The 26,508-nt window shown below is 47.5% G+C and overlaps 1 protein-coding gene across 1 annotated transcript in view; it reads left to right on the top strand.

Moving 5' to 3' along the window:
- The window catches only part of SCN8A (sodium voltage-gated channel alpha subunit 8), a 176,916-nt gene that overhangs the window by 114,460 nt on the left and 35,948 nt on the right, over positions 1-26,508 (top strand). Inside the window, exons 12-18 of the mRNA XM_075551664.1 lie at positions 1,366-1,539; positions 3,530-3,886; positions 13,448-13,918; positions 14,631-14,748; positions 16,030-16,184; positions 19,558-19,731; positions 24,250-24,372. Of these exons, the coding sequence (XP_075407779.1) occupies positions 1,366-1,539; positions 3,530-3,886; positions 13,448-13,918; positions 14,631-14,748; positions 16,030-16,184; positions 19,558-19,731; positions 24,250-24,372 (1,572 nt within the window). The remainder of the gene's footprint in view (positions 1-1,365; positions 1,540-3,529; positions 3,887-13,447; positions 13,919-14,630; positions 14,749-16,029; positions 16,185-19,557; positions 19,732-24,249; positions 24,373-26,508) is intronic.

Genomic DNA, 26,508 nt, shown 5'->3' with positions numbered 1-26,508 from the left:
CTTGCGTTCAACAAGCTGCCAATCTGAAGGCATTGATTCCATCACTGATTATCATCGGGAAAACCCCAGAGGAAGCAGCCAAGTCTCCAAAAAGAAGACAGTGCTTCCAGGACATAGGAGTTTATGCAAGCATGAAAGCTGCACCTATTTGGATAGATGATGAGATCACGTGATAGGTGTGGTTTTATAACTTCTCAAATATCTGTACATCTGGGAAGCCCTAAAGGGAATACATAGACAATGTAGTGATTTGTGAGATCGTAAGGTTGAGGTATGTTTTCTGTATTATACTTAGGGTGATGGTCTATTGCTCTTATGATTTAAAAGGAAAAAACCTTGCTGCATATAATAAGTCAAATCAGGAATAACACTACATTTTTCTAACATAACCATAGCATAATATGGCAAGTGACTTTTTTTTTTAAGAGAACTTCTTAAATGCACATTTTCAGTTCAAGTGACACTACCCCTTTAAGAAGAGTCACCTGTGAGGAGATCACTGTTGCTTAGAACACTTCCTGAGCAATGTGAGCTGAGTGACTGGTAACAAAGAAACCCACTGTGGGATACCATCCCCCACCGTCTAATGGGTCTGAGGGGCGGTTGTGTCACTGAGGGTTAAAGTAAGCGACATCAGACAAGGTGAGGCTTGCTCACCTCCAGGGACCACCATGACTTCAGGAGCCAGGTCCATGCAGAGAGAATATATTTTCAACCAAGGCTTACATCCCCACGGGAAGCCTACGTGGTGGGGTAGGAGTGGGGGTGCAAGCCCCCTAATTACAGGTAACCACATACATAACAGAGTGTGCTGTACCCTAACCCTACAGGTCCCTGAGGACATTGGAGGCGTTAGCTAACACCGGTGCCCAGGGCAGGTAAGGGGGAGTGGCTGGCTGTCTTCAGAGTCTGGAGAGCAACAGCTAGAGCCTGCTCCTTGAGGCAGAGCTGCCGCTGCACAGCCATCAGCCATGTGCTTGTAAGAGGTCACTTCAAGGGCGCACTATCATGGGGGCTACAGTGGGAGCAATATTAATCATGAGAATGTGATTGCGACTCACCTCCAGCTCACACGAATGAAGGCCTCCCCCGTCCCAGAGCTCCAGCCTGCCAGGCTTCTTAAGTATGAGACTAATGGATTCACTGTGTGTGCTCTCTTCCCATTCTCTGCGTCCCACAACCCACAAGTGGACCATAAGAAGATTTTCCTTCATCGATGGTGATGGGGCATCTGGGTAGTGATGTTCTCAGATGGACCGTTAACCCAAGGGGGCTTTCGGGGCTTCTTAGACGTGTTGTGTCTCAAGGTTCTCATGAAGACTTTCTATTTCTGCGTTTCTCTCGCCCCTGCCTCCCCTGCTGTAGGTTTTCACCGGAATTTTCACAGCAGAAATGTTCTTGAAGCTCATAGCCATGGACCCCTACTATTACTTCCAAGAAGGCTGGAACATTTTCGACGGATTCATTGTCTCCCTCAGTTTAATGGAACTCAGTTTATCAGATGTGGAGGGGCTTTCAGTGCTGCGATCTTTCCGATTGGTATTCCAATTTCTCTGCACATTTCCTGTCTTGCCGCTACTAGACAGAGTTTAGCATAAGTTAACTTGATAGAAATGAGTGGGTGGAGATATATATATGTAGTATTCTACTCCTGATTCCAATTGACTGTTTGGTTTAGCTACTAAAGCCTTGAAAACTTCCTGCTAAATACCTAATGTAGAGGTTAGTTTGTTTTGGTTAAGAAGTTAGTTTTTTAAACCAGTCAACAAACAGGCATTTGTTTAAAAAGTCCCTCAGACAGCGATGGCTAACTTGAAAGATGCTGTTGATGGGAGACTCCCAAGGCCGTCCTGAGTGCTGGTCCATGTTGTGGGTGACCTCAGCTCTTTATGTGAGCGCTTCCTGGACATGACAAGAATGTGCCTTTGTTCAAGGGTGGCTCTCCTCATTTCTTCCCTCACAGTGGCCCCTTCCAGAAAATGTTGCTAGCAAAATTATATTACATTTGAGCCCCTAAGTTATAAATTGTTAAATATTGGCTTCATTTTCCATATTATTAGATCTAAGACTCCAAAGGAGGATTTTTTTTTACTTTACTGACATTCAAATTACTAAAAATTACTCTCTGAAAGAATAGTTAATGACGTCTGGAAACAGCTGCCCGTAATCATCAAGGCAGTGTTGTCCTGAGTCAGTCCCCTAAGAAGCCGAGTTACGTTGGGGTTATGCCTTGAAGACAAAGGTCTTGCTGCTCTCCGGCATCAAAACTGGCCTAGGGTTTTCTCTCCCTGCTAAGAAAATACCTGAGTGCTGCTCCGTGAGTGCTGGGGGCATGCACTGGGCTGATCATGTGTCAGGTTCTCCCGGGGAGAAAACTGAGGCTGTCTGCTCCCCTAGAGATTTACACCTCGGGAAACTCTGTAGGGTCTCTGTGAATCAGTGTTTGGATTTTGTTTGTTTGTTTGAGTTTTGAAACTAAAATCATTTAAGGTACGTTCCCTATACCACCCCTCTTTATTTGGGGTATTCAGCAGATTTAAGAAAGAATTTGTGTAGGATTAAACTGTACAACAGTTTAAGCCACAAGTAACATCTGCCAAGTTTCAAAACCTGTATTTAGTACTCTTTGGTTAAAATCCAACTTGTGAACTTTCTGAGAGTAGAAGATGAAGGATTGAGACAGAGAAACATGAGCATCCATATTCTTAGTCACTTAAAAGCCAATTATAAAAGGAAAACAATATATGAGTGGTTCAGATGTGGTAACCCTGAACTCTCAGGTAGCATGGAGTATTAATTGGGGCGGGGGCACTTCAAACGAGTGCTATGTTGCCTTCTACCAGAGTTCCTATAATAGGCTGTGTTAGTTGTTTGCTAACTTAGGGCATCCAGTGACTGTCTCATTATTTTCATGCCATTGGCTGAGCTGCCCTAGGTTTGACTATTGCGATTCTCAGGGCATTAGCCAAGCCCTTATCATCTCTCATGGCAGAATATTGACATTTTTTAACTGACAGGTACCAATAGACCTGTCCTTTAATATTGATATAGTCCCTTTCTTTAAGATGTTCGATATCCATGCAAAAAGATAGATTGTCCAGAACTTTTAAGTTCTTATTTTTTAGACTTTTTTCCCCCACTATCAATTATCATGCTTGTCTTTTCCCCACAAATCACTTTTTTTAACATATCCTGTAAGAAATCAAGGGAAATTCATAGTAAAGAGATATGTTCATATGTGGGTTTTTAAAAAGAATCTACCTCAAGAATAATACAGAAGATTAGGGTCAGTATTCTTGGCTTTGCTAGTTTTTCATTTTTCACATACTATGCAATCAATCTCCTGCTCCCTATCTAGGGCAGTTTCTCCCCCATTTAGACGAAGATATTATTAGAAAGTCCTGGGACTTTCCCAAGGCTGCTTAATAAATACAAATTGCACTTACTAATTGTATGTGTTCTCATTTTTGCCATTTGGTGAGAGGATGGATTGTCATTTGGTTTGTGTATGGGTTCTTCTCCTCCTTAGCTCCGTGTCTTCAAATTGGCCAAGTCCTGGCCCACCCTGAACATGCTGATCAAGATCATTGGGAATTCCGTGGGGGCTCTGGGCAACCTGACCCTGGTGCTGGCCATCATCGTCTTCATCTTTGCTGTGGTGGGCATGCAGCTCTTTGGCAAGAACTACAAAGAATGCGTCTGCAAGATCAACCAGGAGTGTGAGCTCCCTCGCTGGCACATGCACGACTTCTTCCACTCCTTCCTCATCGTCTTCCGAGTGCTGTGCGGGGAGTGGATCGAGACCATGTGGGACTGCATGGAGGTGGCAGGCCAGGCCATGTGCCTCATTGTCTTCATGATGGTCATGGTGATTGGCAACCTGGTGGTTAGTATTCATTTGTCAATGTATTGGGCTTTCTGCCCTCGACATCCGAGCCTGGGCCCAGAATCCCAATCCGCTCAGTCCTCCTTCCACCTTCCATGGCTGTGCTGGTTTGAGAAGCCTGTGACAGCAGCGAAGGAGAAGAGACTGGTGCTTATCCAATGTCTGCTGTGTTATGACCCCCACGACTGGCCAGCCCTTTAGCGTGGTTGAAGAAATAAAATGCAGCAAAGTTTGTGACTTTCCCAAGGTCATGCGTCAGCTAAACGTCAGAGCTTATATTTGAACCTAAATCTGCCTGACGACTAGAAAAGGTTCCCTTCATCGGAACAGGATATTTCGCTGTTGGCCCTATTAACTTTGGGGGTCAGAGAATGCTTTGTCGTGGGGGCTGCCCTGCGCCTCCCAGTGTAGTCGTGGCATCCTGAGCCTCTCCTTGCTGATAGCGGGAGCACCCACCCCGCTTCTGACCGTCAAAAATGTCTGCAAGCACTGCCAAATGTCTCAGGGGCAGGGGGCGGTGGGGGGCGTGTAATTGCCCTCCACCACCACCGTTTGAGAACCACTAATATAAACTAAGTGAAAGTATTAGTTTGTTTCAATGGCAAATCTCTGGCTTTACGCTGGCTTGTCAGCTGCTGTGGTCTCTCTCCGTGTGCAGGGCAGCACCCAACAGAGGTTTGAACACCTCGTTTCTCACAGTGCGGCCTGAGGACCCGCAGCACCCAGATCAGCTGGGCGTATGTTGGAAAGGCAGACTTCTCCAAATCTGCATTTGTAACAGAAATCCCCAGGAGACGCATATGTACACGAAATGTTGAGAAGTACTGCTCTCTGCAAGTCACACTTCTAAATCCTGCTTGTTTGTGGGAGTGCCGCAAGGAGGGCTGGAAGAAGGCAAACACAGCTGATTCCCCTCAAACCGGCTCCCTTTTCCACCACGGAGAAGCTAGCCAGTAGGCAGATCTGAGCTGGCACCTCGGAACCAGCCATGAGCACCCCCTTCATTCCCTTCACCAGGGACGACTCCTTCAGTCCTTCCTCCTCTCCATCCCTACCTCCTCGCTTCCAATGCCTTCAGGCCTCTCCCTCGTTCAGTGACAGCATCCCTTGCTTCTTGGCACACGGCGTGGTCAACCCTGACCTTGCCACCCTTTCTCCAGCCTCCTAGTCTCATTTGCCTCGAGGGCATCTTCCCACAGAGACCTGAAGGACATGACAAACACAGCTTTGCATTTCTGCCCATCTGTTTCCTAGGAGCCTGGGACTTTGGAATCTGTTTCATCTCTTTTCCTTCAACTTCTGGCAAGTATCTGATTTGTCTGAAATACAATTATTTTCAAGTGGCTTTCTACCTAGCGTTCCTCCTTTCCATGTCTGCAGCACATCCAGTGTTTCTGAAAGTGTGGTGTAGAAACCACCTGCACTGCAATTTCCAGTCTCACTCATTGAAAAAAAGCCAAATCCCACTCCCTGCACCAGTGCCACCAAGTCAGAATCTCTGTAGGTGAAATAGGCAAGGAAATGGGCATTTTCAACATGCATACCTTTCAGGTGATTCTAATGCACGTTTGCATCACCAGAGGCCAATCCAGACCTGTGTCAACTCAGGCGTGTGGCTCCTAACATCTCCTGCCCCTGTTACATGCAGCTGGACATAATGACTTTACTCAGGGCTCCTTTGTTCAGGAGCCAATGTTGTTGTTGTTGAGTGCCACAGTGTTGCCTGAGACCCTGTGCACAACAGAGGGTCGTGTGCCTGAGCCCTTTTGCTTGCAGCCACCCTGTCAACCCATTTCGCCCAGGGCCTTCCTCTTATTCACCGCGCCTCCACTTTAACCAAGCATCAAGTCCTTCTCTAGGGACTGGTCTCCCCGACAATATGTCGGAATGGTGAGGCTTTTGGTTTTCTTTACTTTGAGTTGTCATCCATACTGAAGGCTGCAGTCCTGGATCTTGATCAGGAAGTGCTTCCAGTCCTCCTTCCAGCGAGCAAGGTTGTGTCTTCTGCTTACCGTAGGTTGTTAATAAACCTTCCTCCATACTCTTTGTCATATGATCCAGCTTCTCTGATGATTTCCTTGCACACAGATTGAACAAGCATGGTAGCAGATATGATCCTGATTTTAAACCATGCTGTATTCCCTTGTTCTGCTCACACAACTGCCTCTTACTCCATGTACCAGTTCGGAATGAGCCCAGTGCAGTAGAATGCCTTAGCAGAATCAGTGAAACGCAGGTTAGCACCTTTCTGGTACCCTCGGACCCCAGCAATGATCCCCTGACATCAGCAATGATCCATCTGACATCCCTTGTTTCACATCCGCTTCTGAATCCGGCCGGAACTTAGGGCAGTTCCCTATCAATGTGCTGCTGCAAATGTTATTGGATGATTTTGAGCAAAATTTTACTTGCGTGTGATATAAACGATATCGTTCTGTTGGTCACCTTTCTTTGGAATGGGCACAACTGGAGAGCTCTTCTAGTCAGTTGACCAGGAAGCTGTCTTCCAAATTTCCTGGCATGGGCAAGTGAGCGCTTCCAGCGCCGTGAAACATTTCAGTGGATATTCCATCAGTTCCTGGAACCTTGCTTTTGGCCGATACATTCAGTGGAGTTTGAACGTCTTCCTTCAGCACCATTGGTTCTTGCTTATATGCTGCCTCCTGACATGGTGGGCCGTCAACTAGTCATTTTGGTGCCATGACTGTATTCTTTTCCATCTTCTCTTCCTGCATCATTCAATATTGTGCTTAAGGAATCTGTCATAACTGCAATTCCAGGCGTCAGTGTTTTCTTGAGTTCTTTCACCTGCAGATATGCTGAGCGTATTCTTCCCTCTGGTTTTTAATTCCAGATCCTTGCACATTTCATTATAATATTTGGCCTTGTCTTCTCAAGCTGCCGTTTAAATTTATTTTCTGTTCCTTTACCTCATTTTTTCTTCCATTTGCTTTAGTGACTCTACAATTAAGAGCAAGTTTCAGAGTCTCTTCTGACATCCGCTTTGGTCTTTGCTTTCTTAACTGTCTTTTCAGTGACCTTTTGCTTTCTTCATGAATGATGGACTTGATGGCCTCCCACAGCTCATCAGGTCTCGGTCATTAGTGTAATGTGTCCTATCTGCCCTTGAGATGTTCTCAAAGTTCAGGTGGGATAGACTCAAGATCATATTTTGGCTCCTGTGGACTTATTTTAATTTTCTTCCACTTTATCCTGAACTTACATGTCAGCAGTTGATGGTCTGTCCCACAGTCAGCCCTTGTTCTGGGTTTAGCTGCTAATATTGAGCTTTTCCATCCTATCCTTCCACAGATGAAGTCGCTTTGATTTCTCTGTATTCTGTCTAGGGCAGTCCATGTGGATAGTCACCTTTTGTGTTGTTGAAAAAAGGTATTTGCTGTGAACAGGTTTTGCAGAATTCTATCATGCGATCTCCAGCTTCCTTTTGATCCAAGTCCTTATTTTCCAACTACTATTTCTTCTTCTTTGTTTCCAACTTTTGCATTGCAATCACTAATGACTGTTAATGCGTCTTGATTGCATTTTTATCATTTCCGACTGACCAAGTCATTGGTAGAATGCTTCAATTTCTTAATCACTAGCTTTTGTGTAGATTTGTGTAGATTGTATTGCCTTGAAGGTGATCAATATATTCTGATCACAGATAATACTTCAAATATATATATATGTATGTATATTGTGCTTCATGATGGATGTAGCAAGAGCCTCTCTGTCAATGAATGCCGCACCGTCCCTCTTGCTTGTAGTATTCCCGGCACAGTAAAGCATTTGGTGTTCTGATTTTAAATGGCCAATACCAGTCCATGTCAGCTCACTCATTCCTACATACTGATCTTCATGCATTCCATTTCATTTTTGACCACTTCCAATTTTCCTAAATTCGCATTTCGCACATTCCAAATTCAAGTCATTTGATTTTTGCAGCTGGTTCTCTCTACCTTGAGTCCTGCCCATCGACAAATGAAAATCCCAAAGGCCCCACTCCCACGGGCTTTGTCCAACTCACAGCACCATGGTCAACTCCCCTCCAAGACATCAGCTCCGCTTCACTCACTTGTTGGGTGCCCTTGGACCGAGGGTCCCGTCCTGCTGGCAATATCTCTGACAATGTGCTGCTTCCTTTGTTTACGCTCTCAGTATTTGAAAATGCTTTGAAGCTAGGCATAAGATTTTCAGCGGCTTCTTCCAAAGTAGGGATCCAACTCCTTTGCTGTCTGTTCCTAGTCTGGAAGCGCCCCTAAAACCTGTTCACTTCAGGTGACCCTGCTGGCATTTGAAACTTCCAGCATCGAAGCCACACATAAACCACCACAGCGTGACAAACTTGACAGACCAGTGGTAGAACCAATAATGGATCCAGTTAACTAAAATTCAGATTATTTAGCATAGTCTCCTCACATTCACCCCCATTTTACCTATCATATTCCCTGATCCTTCTCCAAATACCCAGACAACCAAAATAGATACATATACTTTATTCTGTCGATCTCTCCCATTCTGTATATGTGAATATGTCTACTTAAAATGTATGGCTCTCTCAGCTTCAAACGTATAACAAAGTAAAGACCAAGTGTAAATCAAGAAATGAGCATCTCTCCTACTTTAAAAAAAAGTCTTAACAAATATTAATCTTGGTGCTCAATGTAGTAAAATAGTAAGTTAAAGCAAATACGTGGCTTGTTTATGAAGACACTGGGCTACATCCTGCTCTCACTAGCACTATTTTATTTCTATAAATGTGTAAAGCATAAATTTTACTCAATTGTGCTACAAAGACAAAGGGACTTCAAATAGCTTGTGAAAATTCCATTATCTTTTTCCGCGAACTTTTTGGAGCCTCCTCATATACAAATTACACCACTGGCCTGTCCATTTGTCCTACTTTGGTGGCTGGGATGTTGCTGTGATGCTGGAAGCCGTGTCACCAGTATTTCAAACACCAGCAGGGTTGCCCGTGGACAACAGATTTCAGCCGAGCTTCCACACTAAGAACAGACTGCAATGAAGGACTGAGCCATCCTGAGGGATTAGCAACTGAAAGATCTTCAGAACAGCGGGACATGGTCAGATTTAGTGCCAGGAAATGAGCCCCTCAGGTTGGAAGACACTCGACATGCAACGGAGGAAGCTACCTTTCCCTCGGGTTGACTCTAATGCCGTGGATGGAGGACAGCTTTCTGTACCCTCGTTTGCTGATGCAGCATGTCTCAAAATGAGAAGAAGCCACTGCAAGCACCCCTCAAGAATCAGAATGTAGTGTGTATGAAATAAGAATCTAGGAAAATTAGAAGTCATCAAAAATGAAGTGGAACATATAAAGATCTATATTATAGGCATTAGTGGGTTGAAATGTACTGGTACTGGCCATTGGAATAGATTATGGCGTTTTATTTTGGGAGCAGCAAATTCAAGGAGTGGCATTGACCTTGAATATATCCCACCTGATTTCAAGAACAGATTTGGAGCACTGCACCCTATTGACAGAAGATCTCATGAGTGGTGGGATGACATCAAGTGTCTTGGGGCTGTAGCAGAGGAGACTGTGGGGAAGTGGAAAGCTAGTGATAGTATGCAGAATGAAGAAAATGTTCTAAAATTGGTTGTGGTGATGATTGTAAAACTTTAAGATGTCTGAACCATTGCATTATATGGTATTTGAATGATATGTCTGTAAAACTATTTAAAATGGATCCCCAAAGTAATTTTTAATAAAATAAACTTCATAGGAAAAAAACATCATACATGAAAAGAGTCATTAAAAAGAAAAAATTCACATGAATGTCAGAAGAGACTCTGAAACTTAGTCTTAAAAGAGTAGGTGAGGAGAAAGTAGGAGGCAAAAGACATTTTTAGAGATATAAATAAAGGCATGTACATATGTAAATATATTAATAGATAATGCTAGAGATATAGGTCTATATATTTTTAAATGTATTAAGTATTAAGGTAGCAAATGGACATTAGGTTTCTACTCAAGTCCTCCCTCCACTCAAGAACACTGTGTTCTAATAATCTGGCATTCTATGATGCTCACCTTCCTGACACAATTGCTGAAGACAAAAATGTGTGCATAAGCAAATGTGGTAAAGAAAGCCAATGGTGCCTGGCTATCAAAAGAGATAGCATCTGGAGTCATAAAGGCTTGAAGGTAAACAAGTGGCCATCTAGCAGGAAAGTAACAAAACCCACAGGGAAGAAGCACACCAACCTGTGTGATCAAGAGATGTCAACGGGATCAGATATCAGGCATCGGAAGACCCAACACTAACAATTATATTGATGTGAATGAGGTGGGTTGGAGTCGAGACCCAAAGCCCATCTGTAAACAATTGGACATCCCCTCACAGAAGGGTCACAAGTAAGGAACGAGTCAGCCAGTATGCAATATAGCACTGACAAGACACAACATTTCTCTAGTTCTTTAATGCTTCCTACCCCACGCCCCCACTATCATGACCCCAGTTCTACATTACAAATCCAGCTAGACCGAAGCATGTACACTTGTACAGGTAAGAGCTCTTGACACACGGAATCCAAGACAGATAACCCCCTCAGGATCAGTAATGGGAGTAGCAATACCATGAGGGGGTAGAAAGAGGAAACCTATCACGATGATTGATTGACGTATAACACCCCCACCCAGGGGAATGAACAACAGAAACGTGAGTGAAGGGAGAAAGCAAACGGTGTAAGATATGAAAATAGTTATAATTTACCCAGGGTTCATAAAAATGGGAGGGTGGGGGAGGAACGGGGAAAAGGAGCTGATTCTAAGGGCCCAAGTAGAATGGAAATGATGATGGCCAGATATGTACAAATGTACTTGATACAATTGATGTATGGATTATTGTCAGAGCCTGATTTAAATGATTTTTTAATGTAGATTAGCTAAAGCCAATGTAAGAAATGATTAAATAAATGAGCTGAACAGAAAATTCTAAAGAGCAGAAAACACAGTAAAGTGTAATGAAATGTGCAAAGACCTGGTGTTAGAGCACTAAGGAAGAACATGCTCAGCATTATCTCAAGCTGAAAGAGCTGAAGAAGACAAAATCAAGCCTTCAGTTGCAATGTTCAAGGCTTCTATGGGCAAGAAACTTTGAAAGACAATGGAAGGAATACACAAAGTCACTATATCTAAAAGAACTAGTTGATGTTCAACTACCTTTTCAAAAGGTTGCTGGTGATACTGAAAGACCTCTAAGCAACACTGAAGACATCAGCAAAAATCAAGGCATCAGGAGTTGGTGAGGTACCAATTGAAATGTTCCAACAAGCCAATGTAGACTCACTGGCCAACCCAGTGGAAGAGATCCATATTTGTGTTCATTCCAAAGAAAGATGACTCAACAGGATATAGATATTATTGAACAATACCATTAATATTATATACAAATAAAATTTGGCTGGCTATAATTTTTTAAGTTGTAGTACTTTTGAATTATTAATTATTAAAACATACATTGACTGGAAACTACCAGAAATTTAAACTGGATTCAGAAAGCAACTTGGCATGAGGGGTATCATTGCTAATGTCAGATGGATCTTGGCTGAAAGCAGAAATACCAGAAAGACATTTACTTCTGTTTCATTTTCTACATAAAGGCATTCAACTATGTGGGTCATAATAAACTATGGATAACATTGAGAAGAATGGGAATTCCAAAACACTTCATTGTGTTCATGCAGAACCTGTACTTGGACCAGGAGGCAGTCATTCCAACAACAGGGGGATACTGCGTGGTTTAAAATCGGAAAAGGCGTGTGTCGGGGTTGTGTCCTTTCACCGCACTTTGTCTCTGTGCTGAGCAAATCATCAGAGAGGCTGGACTGTACAAAAGACGGGGCCTTGGGATTGGAGAAAGACTCACTGAGCTGCAGATGATACACCTTTCTTGTTGAAATTGAAGAGAACTTGAAGCACTGATCATGAAGATCAAGGACTAGAGCCTTCAGTACAGATTGCAACTCAGTGTAAGCAAAAATCTTCATAAGTGAACCAGTAGGCATCTTGATAAATGGATAAAATGTTGAAGTGTCAAGGATTTCATTTTCTTGGATCCACAGTCAGTGCTCTTGGAAACACCAATCGAAGAACTCTAAGGACGTACTGTGTGCAGCACATCTGTAGCACAAGTGTGAAAGGGCAGGGATTTCACGTTGAAGACTCCGATTTGCCGAGCTATAGGGTGTTTGATTGCCTCACGTGCACATGAGTCTGGCAGTGAATAGGGGATTGCAGAAGAGTCGGGGTATTGGAGCGATGGTCTTGTGAGGTACATTCAAAGTGCTTTGCACTGCCAGAAGGAAACACAAATCTGTCTCGGAAGGAGTACAGTCACAGTGCATCTTAGAAGTGCGGGCGATGAGACTTGCACGTACTTGAACACGTTCTTATGAGAGACCAGTCTCCTGAAAAGGACATCATTCTTGATACATTAGAGGGTCAGCAGAAAGGAGGAAGACTGTCAACAAGATAGATTGACACAGCAACTGCCAACAGTGGGCTCAACCTAACATTTGTGAGGTTGGTGTAGGACAGGGTCATGTTTCATGTGCTGTGCACAGAGTCATAGTGGGTTGAAACCAATTCATCAGCACATAACAACTACTGTCATATAGCACTTGCCAATTCATAGGAAATCCATTCTGAAAATGAAACTTGATTTATCTCCACCCTGATTTGCTTTATGACCATACAGCTCTCCAAGCCTGTTTGTTTTTTTTTTTTCTAATACGGTCCTCTTAAAGACAACTGCTCGTTAGCACGTGACGTCTCTGTGTTCTTTGACCCTCCCCCACAAGCCTTACCCACCTATTTTTATTTGGGGAGAACTTTCTGTGCTGCTGCTGATTATAAAAGAATAATATATTTGGGGATATAGATCTATGTACTTATGTGTCATGAAAAGAGGTGCTGAATTTTTTAACAGTTTTATTGGCATATAATTCACAAATCTTGCATTGCAATCTTTACATTAAGAAGAGTTATACAATCATTACCACAATCAATTTTACAGTCCATTTGGTTTTTTGTTGTTGTTAAATCACTTTTAAAATGAGTGTGTAAACAATCAGTGGTAGTGCTTCCCCCAGCTCCCACATTGTTTGCTCCCCAAATCCCCGTACCTTCCCCTGTTTCCATCCCTGATCCTCTACATCCCCTATAAACCCTTGTATCGGTTACTATGTATGTGCATCTACTCCTTCTGTGCTTCACAGACTATAAAAAACAAAATAAAGTGGTAAGGATCATGAGTTTCTTACATGCGAGGGCTTCCAAAAATTTGAGGAAAGAGGGAATTAAAAATTAATGAAATTTTGCCGTGGGATGTTTGAAGCCCCCTCAGATTAGAACCCAGGCAAACATAATGCCAATCTAGGGGTGTGGACTTTTAAAATATGAGGTGGGCCCGACAAAACGCAGCAGACTCGAGTCAGTAGCATAAAGCCGGGGAGCCCGCTTGTACCCCTGTTTCAGTCGGCCGTTTCTCTTGATCGTTTAACCTCCATTCTTGTGCCCTCGCCCTCCCAATACAGGTGCTGAACCTGTTTCTGGCCTTGCTCCTCAGCTCCTTCAGTGCAGACAACCTGGCAGCCACGGACGACGATGGGGAAATGAACAACCTCCAGATCTCCGTCATCCGGATCAAGAAGGGCGTGGCGTGGACCAAAGTGAAAGTGCATGCCTTCATGCAGGCCCACTTCAAGCAGCGCGAGGCCGAGGAGGTGAAACCCCTGGAAGGGCTCTACGAAAAGAAGGCCAACTGCATTGCCAACCACACGGGCGCAGACATCCACCGGAACGGCGACTTCCAGAAGAATGGCAATGGCACGACCAGCGGCATCGGCAGCAGCGTGGAGAAGTACATCATTGACGAGGACCACATGTCCTTCATCAACAACCCCAACCTGACTGTGCGCGTGCCCATTGCTGTAGGCGAGTCGGATTTTGAGAACCTCAACACAGAGGATGTTACCAGCGAGTCGGATCCTGAAGGCAGTAAAGACGTAAGGCCCCAGGCTAGACACCAACCTTGATCATGGCAGAGCAAGTGAAACGTGTCAGCCCTAGGAGTTGGTTCGTTCAGTGGTGGGCCTGGTAGAAATTCATGAAGAGCCGGTTCATTTTAAGGACACGCCCTACCACCCCAATATCATGCTAGACCTTTGCTGTATATGGCCTAGATTGCCCTGGTTGGTAAAGTTTTATTTCACTGGATCCATTGTCCAGCTCTTGGATCCTCTGGGTCAAGGCTAGACGAAACCCTTTAACAGTGCGTACCGGTGAGACCAGCCTGTAGTTGAGGATGGCCCCCTGGCATTGTGTTTGAATGGTGCACATCCCCTCCCGAGAGACGTGTTGAGGACACTGTGGTAATTGGTAGGAGCCCTGCTTTTACAGGGGTCAAGGCACTCAGCTGCCAAACAAAAGGCCCACAGTTCAAACCCCCAGCGGCTTCCTAGGAGAAAGCCGTGACGTTCTGCTTCCATCAGGGTTCCCGCCCGTGGGTCTGTTCTCTACCCTGTCAGATCGCTGGGGAAAGGAACCGAGTCCACAGAAGTGAGTGTGGAGTGGTATTTGTCTTCCTAAAGTGTGTTGGGTGACGCCATCAACTCGTGCAGGCTAGCTGGCACATCATCCCAGTAGGAAGTGGGGCTCACCAATTGGGGTGCACGCGCTCCTGCAGTTACTTTCTGTCCCTTTCCTTTGCGTCTCTAGAAACTGGATGACACTAGCTCCTCTGAGGGAAGTACCATCGATATCAAACCCGAAGTAGAAGAGGTCCCTGTGGAGCAGCCTGAGGAATACCTGGATCCAGATGCCTGCTTCACAGAAGGTGAAGGGGCTGACGCCCACGCAGTGTCTGCACTACCTGCAGACACACTTTCTGCCCGGGTTAACGGCTGAAGGAGGAAAAAGGGGGCTGAGGGGCTAGCTTCAAGAACTTTATTCCCCACACTTTCATTCTGAGGGATGTTTTTTATTGTTTCCTCTCTTTGATTCTGACCTACCCGACATTTCTACTCCCAAACTTTTCTATGTCTGTTTTCTATGGACATCAACCCAGAGTCTTCTGGAACCCTAGTCTGTCGTGGCTAAGCCTGCCTCCTGACTCCCCCTTCTCTCTCTGTCTCTCTCTCTGTCTCTCTCTCTCTCTCTCTCTCTGTCTCTCTCTCTCTCTCTCTCTCTCACACACACACACACACACACACACACACACAGTCTTCTGGAACCCCGGTCTATCGTGGCTAAGCCTGTCTCCTGACTCCCCCTTCTCTCTCTCTCTCTCTCTCACACACACACACACACATACACACACACACACACACAGAGAGAGAGTCTTCTGGAATCCTGGCTTATCGTGGCTAAGCCTGCCTCCTGACTCCCCCTTTCTTTCTCTCTCTCACACACACACACATATACACACAGTCTTATGGAACCCCGGTCTGTCGTGGCTAAGCCTGCCTTCTCTCTCTCTCTCTCTCTCTCTCTCTCTCTCTCTCTCTCTCTCTCTCTCTCTCTCTCTCTCTCTCTCTCACACACACACACACAGTCTTCTGGAACCCCGGTCTATCGTGGCTAAGCCTGTCTCCTGACTCCCCCTTCTCTCTCTCTCTCTCTCTCTCTCACACACACACACACACACACACATACATACACACACACACACACACACACAGAGAGAGTCTTCTGGAATCCTGGCTTATCGTGGCTAAGCCTGCCTCCTGACTCCCCCTTTCTTTCTCTCTCTCACACACACACACATATACACACAGTCTTATGGAACCCCGGTCTGTCGTGGCTAAGCCTGCCTTCTCTCTCTCTCTCTCTCTCTCTCTCACACACACACACACACACACACACACACACACACACACACACCACCTTTGTAGAAGATCTTCCCAACTCCAGAGGGCCTGGCCCCGTTAAGCCTTGCAGAAGAACCTCAGCCTTGCACCCTCTCCGTGTCTGAATCAGACGTGCTGGTTCAGCCACTGTACTCCCAGATGGCTGTGCCGCGGGGCAGCACCTGGTGGGGCCTGGGAGATGCAAGAGAGGGCAGGTCTGGGCAGGGCATGCTCGCCATGGTCTGACCTGCCTCTCCTGCTGGTGCCAGGTTGTGTCCAGCGGTTCAAGTGCTGCCAGGTGAACATTGAGGAAGGGCTAGGCAAGTCCTGGTGGATCCTACGGAAAACCTGCTTCCTCATCGTGGAGCACAATTGGTTTGAGACCTTCATCATCTTCATGATCCTGCTCAGCAGTGGCGCCCTGGTGAGGCCCAGGGGCGAGTACCATGAGGGATTGGCTGGGAAAGGGATTACAGAAACGTGTGGGGAAAGACTGGATGGAGCCCAAGTTCAGTTTCCCTGAAAATACAGGTTGGCTATGGGCCCATGGATAATGGTCTGTTAAAGAGCTTTGAACTAAGGTTCTGAGTCTTTGGGATTACACCTCTAATTTGGCCACTTCTGATCTTCTTTAGGCTCAGCAGCATCCCTCTCAAGCCTAAGGCCCTTGTTATCAGCATGAGCACACGCCTTACCAAGTGTGTCTCCACTGCCTGGCTTGACCCAGCCCAAGCAACCCTCTAAATGAGCTTCCTCCTCTCACGGAGCACCCGCAACGCTCTTCTCTTGGGTCAAATTATCACCCCGCCCACCCTCCCTGCACACACTACTGCACCCGGAGAGCCCATCTCATGAGTGACTTGAGAAATTCGAAATGCCAGGCCTCTTGTCCGAAGGGAACTTTTATCCACACTCCACACACAGTCCCCCCCCCGCCCCCCCCGCCAGTGAGGCTAATTATCCTGGGCTATCACCGAGGAGCCCGGGCCCGAGTCTGTGCGAGTTGAGAGACTTGAGGACAGCTGGAACTCGGCCCTGCACAGTTTCCTCGTTTTAATTAAGGGCGAAGTGAAGGATACCAGAGTCTTGAACAGCAGTTCTCAACCAGTGGATCGCGAGCCCTTTGGGGGGGTCCAACGACCCTTTCACAGAGGTCACCCAATTCATACCAGTAGCAAAATGACAGTGATGAAGCAGCAACAAAAATAATGTTATGGTTGGGGGGTCCCCACCACACGAGGAACTGTCTGAAAGGATCATGGCATTAGGAAGGCGGAGAACCCCTGCTAGAGTGTCTGTGTCACTGTGGAGTCAAAGCTTAAGCGAAAACCAACATCGGTGTTGAAGGTGCCAGCAGTGGCCCGAGAGGCTGCTTTTCCCTTGCGAGGTGGGAGAAGAGGGAACGCTGAAAGCAGCCGGGGAAAAACCGTGCAGTAAAGAGAGCCAAGGACACAGTGGATGGTTTTCCCGCGGAGGGCCGTGGGAACTCAGGGAAAGGCTTACGCAGCAAGGTGTCAGGATAAAAGCAGGACACACGAGAGGTAGGCTGGTAGCCCGTGAGCCAAGAGCAAGCCAGACTGCCCTGCCTGCCCTGTCAGAGTTCCACCCACCAGACAAGAGACCATCAGACTGAGGCAAGTGATGGTGGAATATTGCTGCCGACATGGTCCTTCTGGTCTAACAACCAAATCACAGAGAGCACGCCTGTGCTTTGCCCTGCTCTTTCCCAGCTCGACTAAGAAGAAGCAAAGCAGCAGCCAAACCAAAGCTTTGAACTTTCTTGACATTCACCGTGGACCATTTTTGTTACACTACATAGACCGGAAGTGCGACTCAATACACAATAGTCGATTTGGGTTTAGGAAGAGCTAAACGAAGGCCCCGTTAGCCCATCCAAGAAAAGACCATAGTACAATGGCGAGAGTTCAGAGGGAAGGCCTTGGAGCCCCCAGTGACATGAAGGTCGGTCTTGAGCATCTCACTTATCGTGGGTTAGGGAATGCATTTTTAAGCAACAGAGCTGGGAAACTTGATGTGGAGGCTGCTGCATTTTAGACCTAAGTCCCTGAAAAGGATTATAGAGCCCCTGACCTCTGCCCTCACTGCCCAGCGATGAAACTGGCGCTTCCGATGTGCGTGTGCCTCCATTCTGGAAGGTGAGGCCGCAGGCAGCCAGATCCAGTTCTTCCGTCTAGAACTTCGTCTCTCCTGACAGGCCGCTTTCATTTACCTCCCCCGCCGTTCCCCGAGGCCTCAGAGTGACTCCATCTGAGCACAGTGCTGGCTCGGTGTGCCACCCTGCACCTAGGAATGCCCACCCCTGCCTGTCGGGCACTGCCTCATTCAGGAGCACCAGAGAAAGAAAGCAGAGTGCTAAGAACTTCCTCACCTGACCCTCTCCCGCCCCTGTGAGCCCAAATCTCTGCAGCCAGGGTCTGAGAGGAAGGTGGATTTATGCTGCATAAACAACTTTTAGAGTGTTCGTGAGAAGAAATTATATGTTGTTCTTGGAAATGTAAAATGACGCAGCCACTTTGGGAAAGTCTGGCTCTTCCCCAAAGGGTTAAACATGGCATTGCTATATGATCCAACAATTCCTACTCATGTATACTCATGAGAAATGAAAACACGGACACAGACTTGTGTACAAATGTTCAAAGCAACATTATTCACAAGAGCAGAGATAGCACTACCTGATAACAGTTTAACAAAATAGGGTGCAGTACAAGGGACTTCAAAAGTGCATGGAAAATGGAATTAAGCTCGAATGAATTTTTCCACAAACTCTGAAAGCCATCAAAAGACATGAAGTATGGATGCCTGCTACAACAGGGATGAACTTTGGAAACATCGTGCTGAGTGAAAGAAGGCAGTCACAGAGGACGGTGATGCTAAGCCAAGTTGACTGGAAACACTCATTGTATATAAGAAAGAGCTTGATAGCAAGAGTTTTATATATCAAGACAGCATCCCAGCCCAGGCTAACTCACGTCTATAAGGCCAGGCCTAGTTCCTAAGTCCCTCTTCAGCTTCATACAGCCACAGGCAATGATGCAGGCAGAGTGCAGGAAGATCACAGGCCAGTGGGTGCAGAGTCCCAAGGGTCAAAGTTGGTGGGAACCTAGCAGGGCACCGGCAGCCCTCGGGGTCCGTAGCAGAGTCCCAGCAAGCAGGAAGGCGAAGGGGCAGAGGGAGGAGCCTCCTAAGGCCACTCCTCCAAGGAGGCACCATCAGGCTGTGACCTGATTAGCCAGCTGGAGTCCACCCCTACACTTTCATACATCTTCAAATTGACATAAAGTCACTAAACTACCACAACTATCGATTGTATGATTCCATTTATAAGAAATATCCAAATAAAGGAACCCTGGTGGCGTCGTGGCTACCAAGTTGGGCTACTAACCACAAGAAATATCCACATAGGCAGATCTCTAGAGACCAAACTGAGTCATACTTGTCTGAGGCTAGGAGGGATGGGGGCGTGGGGACTGCAGAGTGACAGCTCTTCTATTTGGGGGTAGGGAAAATGTTTTAAAATCGTGACTGATGCAATAAGTGTACTAAATATTTGCTGAAATATCTGAATATATTAAAAGCCACTGACTTTAACTGGGTGAATTGTACGATAAATAGCACAGATCTCAATAAGACTATAAAAAGCTAAGTAATAGGGGGGTGCAGTGAAAGAGATGGGCAGCTGGTGCGTGGCCAGCACCACGTAGGAGGCGCTGCCCAAGAAAGTTCAGTGTGACTTGCTTGGGTCTCGGTGCTACAGACAGCTGCTGCTTCTCTTTCAGGCCTTCGAGGACATCTACATCGAGCAGAGGAAGACCATCCGTACCGTCCTGGAATACGCTGACAAGGTCTTCACCTACATCTTCATCCTGGAGATGTTACTTAAATGGACAGCCTATGGCTTCGTCAAGTTCTTCACCAATGCCTGGTGCTGGCTGGACTTCCTCATTGTGGCTGTACGTGTCCTGCTTTCTACTTCCCACCCCTTTTAGCTGGAAAACAAACAGGGCTCTTTCTCCCCCCGACTGTATTTGCCTGGGAGCCAGGTTGGAGGATGAGCTGCAACGGGAGGTTTGGGTAAGGGTCCTCTCAGAGTACTCCCAGCGCAGTTGCGGGGCGGGAAGCCGCGCTAAGGTTTCTGCATTTGCCCCAGGGGTTAGCCAACCAACTCTGTTCTGGTGGGTTTGGCTTCACAGATTCCCAAAATAAGACCGGAAAGTGGAATCAGTCGGCTCAAAGCACCTTGTTCTAAGGCCGGGAGCCGAAATTTTCTTGCCCCCGAACCAGCCAGGTGTCCTCTTCCTGCTGCTAGGAGGAGAGAGAGAGAAAGAGGGGTGATTGGATGGGTCTGTGTGAACTTTCCGGCCACATTCCCGTGGACACCGCCATCCTGCTCGAGTCCCGATACCAGGCTCGGCTGACCAAGTTAATGAACTGAGGAGAGAGGGAGGGCGTCTCATGGCAAACTGCAGATGAAAAGGCCTGACCCCTGTGCTTGTAAAGGCCTCTTCTTCCTGCACACCAGCCTTCTACAATGACCCTTTTCTTCCAGGTTCCAAGACCACCCCTGAGACTCCGTGCCCATGACCCCACGTTGTTTTTCAGGTCGGAAGCCGCGCCGTGTATAACTGTTTGTCCCGCCAGCTCCTGTTCCTGGTCGGCTTTGCTCACAGTGATGACTGGTCTCTCATTCTGCGTAATAATACTACAGCTTTTTTCTTCCAGCCACATCAGCCTTTTACAGAAAGGGTAAAAGGGACTTGCAGGACCAGGGCCAATGGAGAATTAACTTCCTGCTGCCAGCTGAGCAGGGTCAAGGAAGTGGAGTGTCTGGAAGCTGGGATGGAACATTCGGATTGTAGGTTTATTGACTGTGTTGCGGACTCGCTATAGTGGCCCTCTGTAATCTGGACAGAGCAGATTAGGATGGAAGGGCCCCTTTCTGGAAACAGGAGTCTGGTGCTTTAGAAATGCATTTCTTTCCCAAGACAGTGTTTACCACTTCCACGGTTAACGACTCCTTCCAAGAGATATCACGGTCCTCCCCTTTGCCTTTCCTGTTTCAGAAATCAGGTCTTGAGGAAATGCCCGGATGAGGTGGAGAGGTCCTTACGGCGAGCCAAACTTCTGACCCCAGAAGGTACTGACATGAGACCCTAGCCAGAAGTGCTCCCTTCAGCAACTTGATGGACAGACCTCTGCCACAGAAAGAAAGCTTGACCTCGAACTCTTAAGGAGTGGCCTTGGGAAAGGGTCCAGAGAACTGGAGTGAGACGCGGCCAGCCCTCTCTGTAGAATCGCCTTCATTTCCGCCTCACTTCTCAGGACCACGTCTGGGACCCCAGTCAAGGCTTAGACTTTCACCGGAACAACGGCCCCACTCAGTCTTTGCTGTCTATCTGGGTAACAGTTCAAGTGTCGTTGGTCCTTGACAACATCCAGTAGACATGGGTGTGGGGTCTTAATCTAGCACACCATCTCCACAAGCTCCTCCCTCTTCCGTTCCATCCACTGGTGACTTGGTATCTGAATCTGGGACTCTTCCTCTTAGTGGTTTTCCTGCTGGATTCTCATTCTTCTTGCCCCTTAACAACTGTTGATGGTACTTCGAGTCTTCAGAATAAATCAGACAGCTTCCCAGGTTTAATTCCCAGTATGTATAAGCCATCTGAGTTCCCAACCAGGGACCACATGGAACTTTGTTCAGGTCCTTGACTGAAGTAGAAATCTTTGGCCTGTAAAGGAGCTTTGTCATCTTCTCCGCCCCCATCGTCTCACAAAGTGAACCAGCTTATCAGTTCCAGGACTAGGAAATTTCAGATACCACTCATCTCTTCCTGAGTTCACACTAAGGGAAAGAGAGTTTTTCTCTGAAAATTCTCACATCATTTTGAAAACATCAGCTAGTGACTTTACATTCTTTCCCCCATTCCTGCAGGCCTAGATCCCTAAATTTTTACTCATTTCATATTGTTGTAGGTTGATTTTTTTTTTTCCCCTGTAAAGCAGTGTCTTAAGTATCCAATGAAAGGTTACCATAGACGCTCTGAGGATTATGAGAGAGTCCTGAACTGCTCAGCTCTTACCCATGTAAGGGTCCTACCTTGGGAGATCTTTACTGGGTTGATCAACTGAGCAGCAAGTGACCGCTCAGCACACCTTAGAACCACTGGTCTTTGAGCAGCTTCTGAGATGGCCTGCACGTCTCCTCCAGCCTTGTCTCCACTGAGGCCTCTTGGTTACCAGAGAAACCACCCCCCTTGAAGAGTAGGGTCTCCTCACCTTATGTGGTGTATAACCACTCAGGGTCTACTGGCTTGATGTTTTGCCGCTTTTAACTGGCATACTTCCACAGGGTGACTCTGACCCGGGGGTCTTTTGAACCCAAGTATTTCTTTGAGACAGGATAGCTTCCCTTCAGATGTACCTGTTCAGGTCTCACTGAGAACCTGGCAGTTTTAGACGATCTCTGGTTAGGAATTGGCAGCATTTGGCAATAGTAGGCAAAAGGTACCTCCCGATAGCTTCTTGCTGATGATGGCATGGGAGAAAGGGGATCTTTCAACACTGACTGTGTTCTAGATGAGGTTTCTGAAGCCCTGTTTCAGGCCAAGATTGAACGCTGGGCCATCTGCCTTTCCAAGGGCAAGAGTGGACCGCAAAGGTAGCATCCGGCTCCAGATTGGCTGTGGACACTTCCTGGGACTCCAGAGAAGATCCCTGCTCCGATGAGTTCTGAGTACAGCAGAGGCAAAGGCCCATGCCCTTTTCCCAGGGGAAGTCCCTGAGCCTGCCCATCCCAGCTCCTGCCAGATCAGGGACCCACCTCGCTGCCTCTGGCCAGTTCTGGCACTTACTCATTCACATCTTCAAAGTCAAAGTGTCCTATAGTTCATAAATGCAGAGACTCAAGAAACTAAAGCCGCATGAGTGAGGTCCAAAGAGCAGCATATGAAACTAAGTTGTAGGATATCTCTCCGCCCCCATCTACGTCTGTCTTAAAATACCATCCATTTGGGCAGCTCAGCTCTGTGGTGCCCACATTCTAGTGGAGGGTCTTAAGAAATAATGGTGGGGACTTATTAACCCAATCCAGGACTTGTTATGCAGTATAAGAGAAACTGCTAAGAGCCAGAACCCAAACAATCTAGGACTTGATCTGTTAAAGGTTTCTGCAGGCCTGCTGCCCTCTAAGGAGTTCCCATCCCACAGGTCAGGCCTAGGTAGCCTTTCGTGTGGTTAGCATCTAGTGTTGGTTACACCCTGATGACTGCTCCTGTAGCCCAAGGTGGGTTTGCCTCTGAAAGAGCGGGAAAATTTTAGAGTCTTAACAGGCGTAAGTCTAGACCAGGAGACCTGCAGACGTCATCGCAATCGATCATCGGTTGTCAGACATTGGTCATCACTCTGGGGTATTCTTGTGTAACCTGAGTGGGGGAAGAAGGACCACTGCTGAGTCTGGGAGTTGGGTGGATCTTTGATCCTGACTCCTGGCTGCCAGGGTGAGAGTGAATCTGTCTCCTCCTCGATGAAATGAAAAAACTTCATCCAAGACTCTCTAGCTGTTATTGTAATGATGAGTCAGATCCTGAGAGCACCTCACGTGGCGCTGTCCTGGGGGGCAGGGGGAGAAGAAGGGTGGTGGTGGTGGTTGGTGCCGCGGTCGCCAGGGGGCATCGAGTCATTTCCCACTCACAGCAGCCCTGGGTCCAACGGAAAGAGGGCAGCGCTGCCAGGCCTGGCCCAACCGGCCCGAGGACTCATTCTCATGGAGGGGGCATGGTTCTAACGAAAATATGAGAGGGTTCTTTTTGTTAAAAGCAAAAGAGAGACTGACTTCTGTGGGTGTGCAGTTCTGTGAAGGACGTGCCTCACTGGGCCTTTCCTCCCTGGGAGCTGCAGACACCCGCAGTCCTTAGTGAATGGGTACGTTTGTGGATCAGATCCTCAAACAAAGGGCTCCTTGCCAACCTGGAATAAGGGAGCTGGTCCCGGTTGGATTGCCAATGGCAAGTGAGCTAAGGAGGGGCCACTGTGTGGAGTGTGTGTATTTATCTGTATTCTTTTCCATAGGTACCATTAAGTTTGTCTGGCTTAATTTAATGGGAACTTCTGGGACGTGCAGAGACTGTAAAGGGCGAGGGTAAGGTTCTTGTCATCTGTTCAGGCTCCTCTCCTTCCACTGGGACTTCCTCGCTGCTCCCTCCCCCTTCAACCTCTCCCTGCTCCACCTGAATGTGTGTTCAATTGCCTCTTCTCAACTTTCTCTCCCCCTGTGGTTTTTCTTCTGCCTCTCAACCGCCTTTCCTTCCAGGTCATTTGAGTCAAGTTGAAGTAGGCAGCTGGTGTCTCCCTCTTCCTCTGCCTGGGGGGAGGGGCCCGATCCGCCTGGTCCGAGTTAGGGGCCTCATTCTAACACTCTGGAACCTCTTTTTTTCTTTTGTTGTTTTGCTTTCTCTTCTGTCTCCGTGTAGGTCTCCTTAGTCAGCCTTATAGCTAATGCCCTGGGCTACTCGGAACTAGGTGCCATAAAGTCCCTTAGGACCCTAAGAGCCTTGAGGCCCTTAAGAGCCTTATCACGATTTGAAGGGATGAGGGTAAGCACCTAAGAGCAGCGGATCCTTCTGCATGCCAATGGAAACGCCTCCGCATGCTAGAACTGATCACGGGGCGGAAAGACCATGCCAACACCCACCCACCCTGTGATGCAGCTGCTGACCGGGCACTCCCCTCTCGCACCCTACTCCGTGCAGAGGGGGAGCTGCATTAAGCTGCCTCATCACGTTGAGATTGGCCCCACACGCAACCACATGCCGTGGCAGAACATGCTCACATTGGCTACTCTCATTTGGCCTGGCTTACCTGTAGCACTTGGGGCGGCTTTCTGGGCTGTTGGTACAATAGGGAGAATCACCAGGTGCAAAGAAGGGGAATTGTGGCCCACAGACCCACTGAACAGCACAGGCTGCAGGCAGGAAGAGTGCTGTGTAGGGGCAGCAACCAGGTGGGGACTGTGGCCTTGCTGTCACCGAGGAAGCGGCTAAGAAGGGGCATGGAGATCGGGCAGCAGGCCTGGGATTGGGGATGGAACAGAATTTGGCACGACCCTGGGAGAAGAAATGCTTTTCTTTCTATTCTGATTCCTCTTATTGCACCTTGTTGTTCTCAGCCCAGTCTCATAAGGACTGGCAGCCTCTGTCTGGTAGCAAAGCTTCCCCCTCGCCCCCAACCCTCTGCCCTCGCTGTGTGGTCCCTTAGCCTAACACTGTGAGCGCCACAGGCCGTGCTTGATGGCGCATGCCCGCTCCTGCTGGCATTTCTGGACACATCCTAGTCCTGCCTCAGTGGGACCTCACCTAACTCCAAACATTACAAGGTGCCGTCACCCTTTGGGCTTAGAAAGGAGGACCCCTTTTGGGTGCCTTTTTCCAGTTTCTTGGTTTAAATAAATTGTGTGTGTCCATACACAGGCCCACAGGCACAAGCACACACACGCACACACACGATTCCCTAAAATCAAGCGGAAAACTGGCTCTTGGTGGTAATAGTTGTCCCCTGGTAGCGAGAGAGGTCTGTTTTACTTAATGAGACCAAGAAAACTCCTTTTCATTTAGATAGTGAATACATGCAGGAGATCAAACCAAAGGATGTGTTACACAACGCATGCCTCTCAGGACGTAGGCATAAAAAGTGAACCGTCGGACTAGCCCTCGGGAAGAGCCTTCTGAAGGAGCTAGCAACTAGGACAGCGCTGCTCCTCCACCTCTTGTCTCTGATCCTCGGCCACTAGTTCAGGAAGCCACGCGTGCCTCGATGGCTCTGGGAGCAGTGTCTTTAGTATGTCAGTCCTCATGGACAGATCCATTTTGCAACCAACCCATGTGAGGTTCACTCGATGTAAGCTTTATGCGGCCCACCCAGGACCTTCTGTAGGAAGGCCAGTTCCACCGCAGCAGCCTTTGATTTTACTAATAAAACAACCACGGTGGACTCTTGGTCTCTGTCCTGTGGACGGGAGAAATGGCCGACCGTGTGCACCAAGACCATCCTTCGGTTGCTCAATGGAGGGAGGGAAGGAGGCGCCTACTGCTGAGTCCGACTGTTGTCCTTGAGTTAGGGTGAAAATGCTCTTCCCTGTCCTCCCCCCCCCCCCCCCGCCTTCCCCCATTTTCCAGAAGAGACTAGTTTTAAAAAAGATGGTACTTAATCAGTGATAGAGTTGACCCTCCATTCTGGCTACTAAAACACCAAAGTCAAGATTCCATTAAAAGTCCACGGAAGACCGGGTACCAGCGACCTGTCTGAGCTCGGCAGACTGATCCTCCACCATCCCATTGCAGTGCTCCTGAATCTCCTAGTAATGCCTGAAAAACCCCAAAACAGAAAGGCCCCGCTGACACACTTGCTGTGGACTTTTCTCCACCCGCACGCTCCTTACTCTCAGGGCTCAGCCCAGGCCAGTATGCCCATTGAGGAAACCATTGGGATAATCCGAGGACGGAAGTCCTTTTTGGTGTAAGCCGTACCTCGCCCTTCCTTTGACTCCTCCTTCCCCGACCTTCACTGTCATCAGTTTCCACCAGAGGAGCCCTGGTGGCAGCATGGTTAGGCATTGGGCTGCTGACAGAGGTCAGCAGTTCAAATCTGCCAGCAGCTCCATGGAAGAAAGACAGGGCCTTTCTACTCCTGTAAAGAGTTACAGTCATGCAAACTCCAAAGGGCAGTTCTACCCT

The sequence above is a fragment of the Tenrec ecaudatus genome, chromosome 6 (assembly GCF_050624435.1).
Source record: "Tenrec ecaudatus isolate mTenEca1 chromosome 6, mTenEca1.hap1, whole genome shotgun sequence".
NCBI classification, from domain to species: Eukaryota; Metazoa; Chordata; class Mammalia; order Afrosoricida; family Tenrecidae; genus Tenrec; species Tenrec ecaudatus.
Note: the sequence above shows the minus strand (reverse complement) of the source record. Positions and strands in the feature narration are given on the sequence as shown.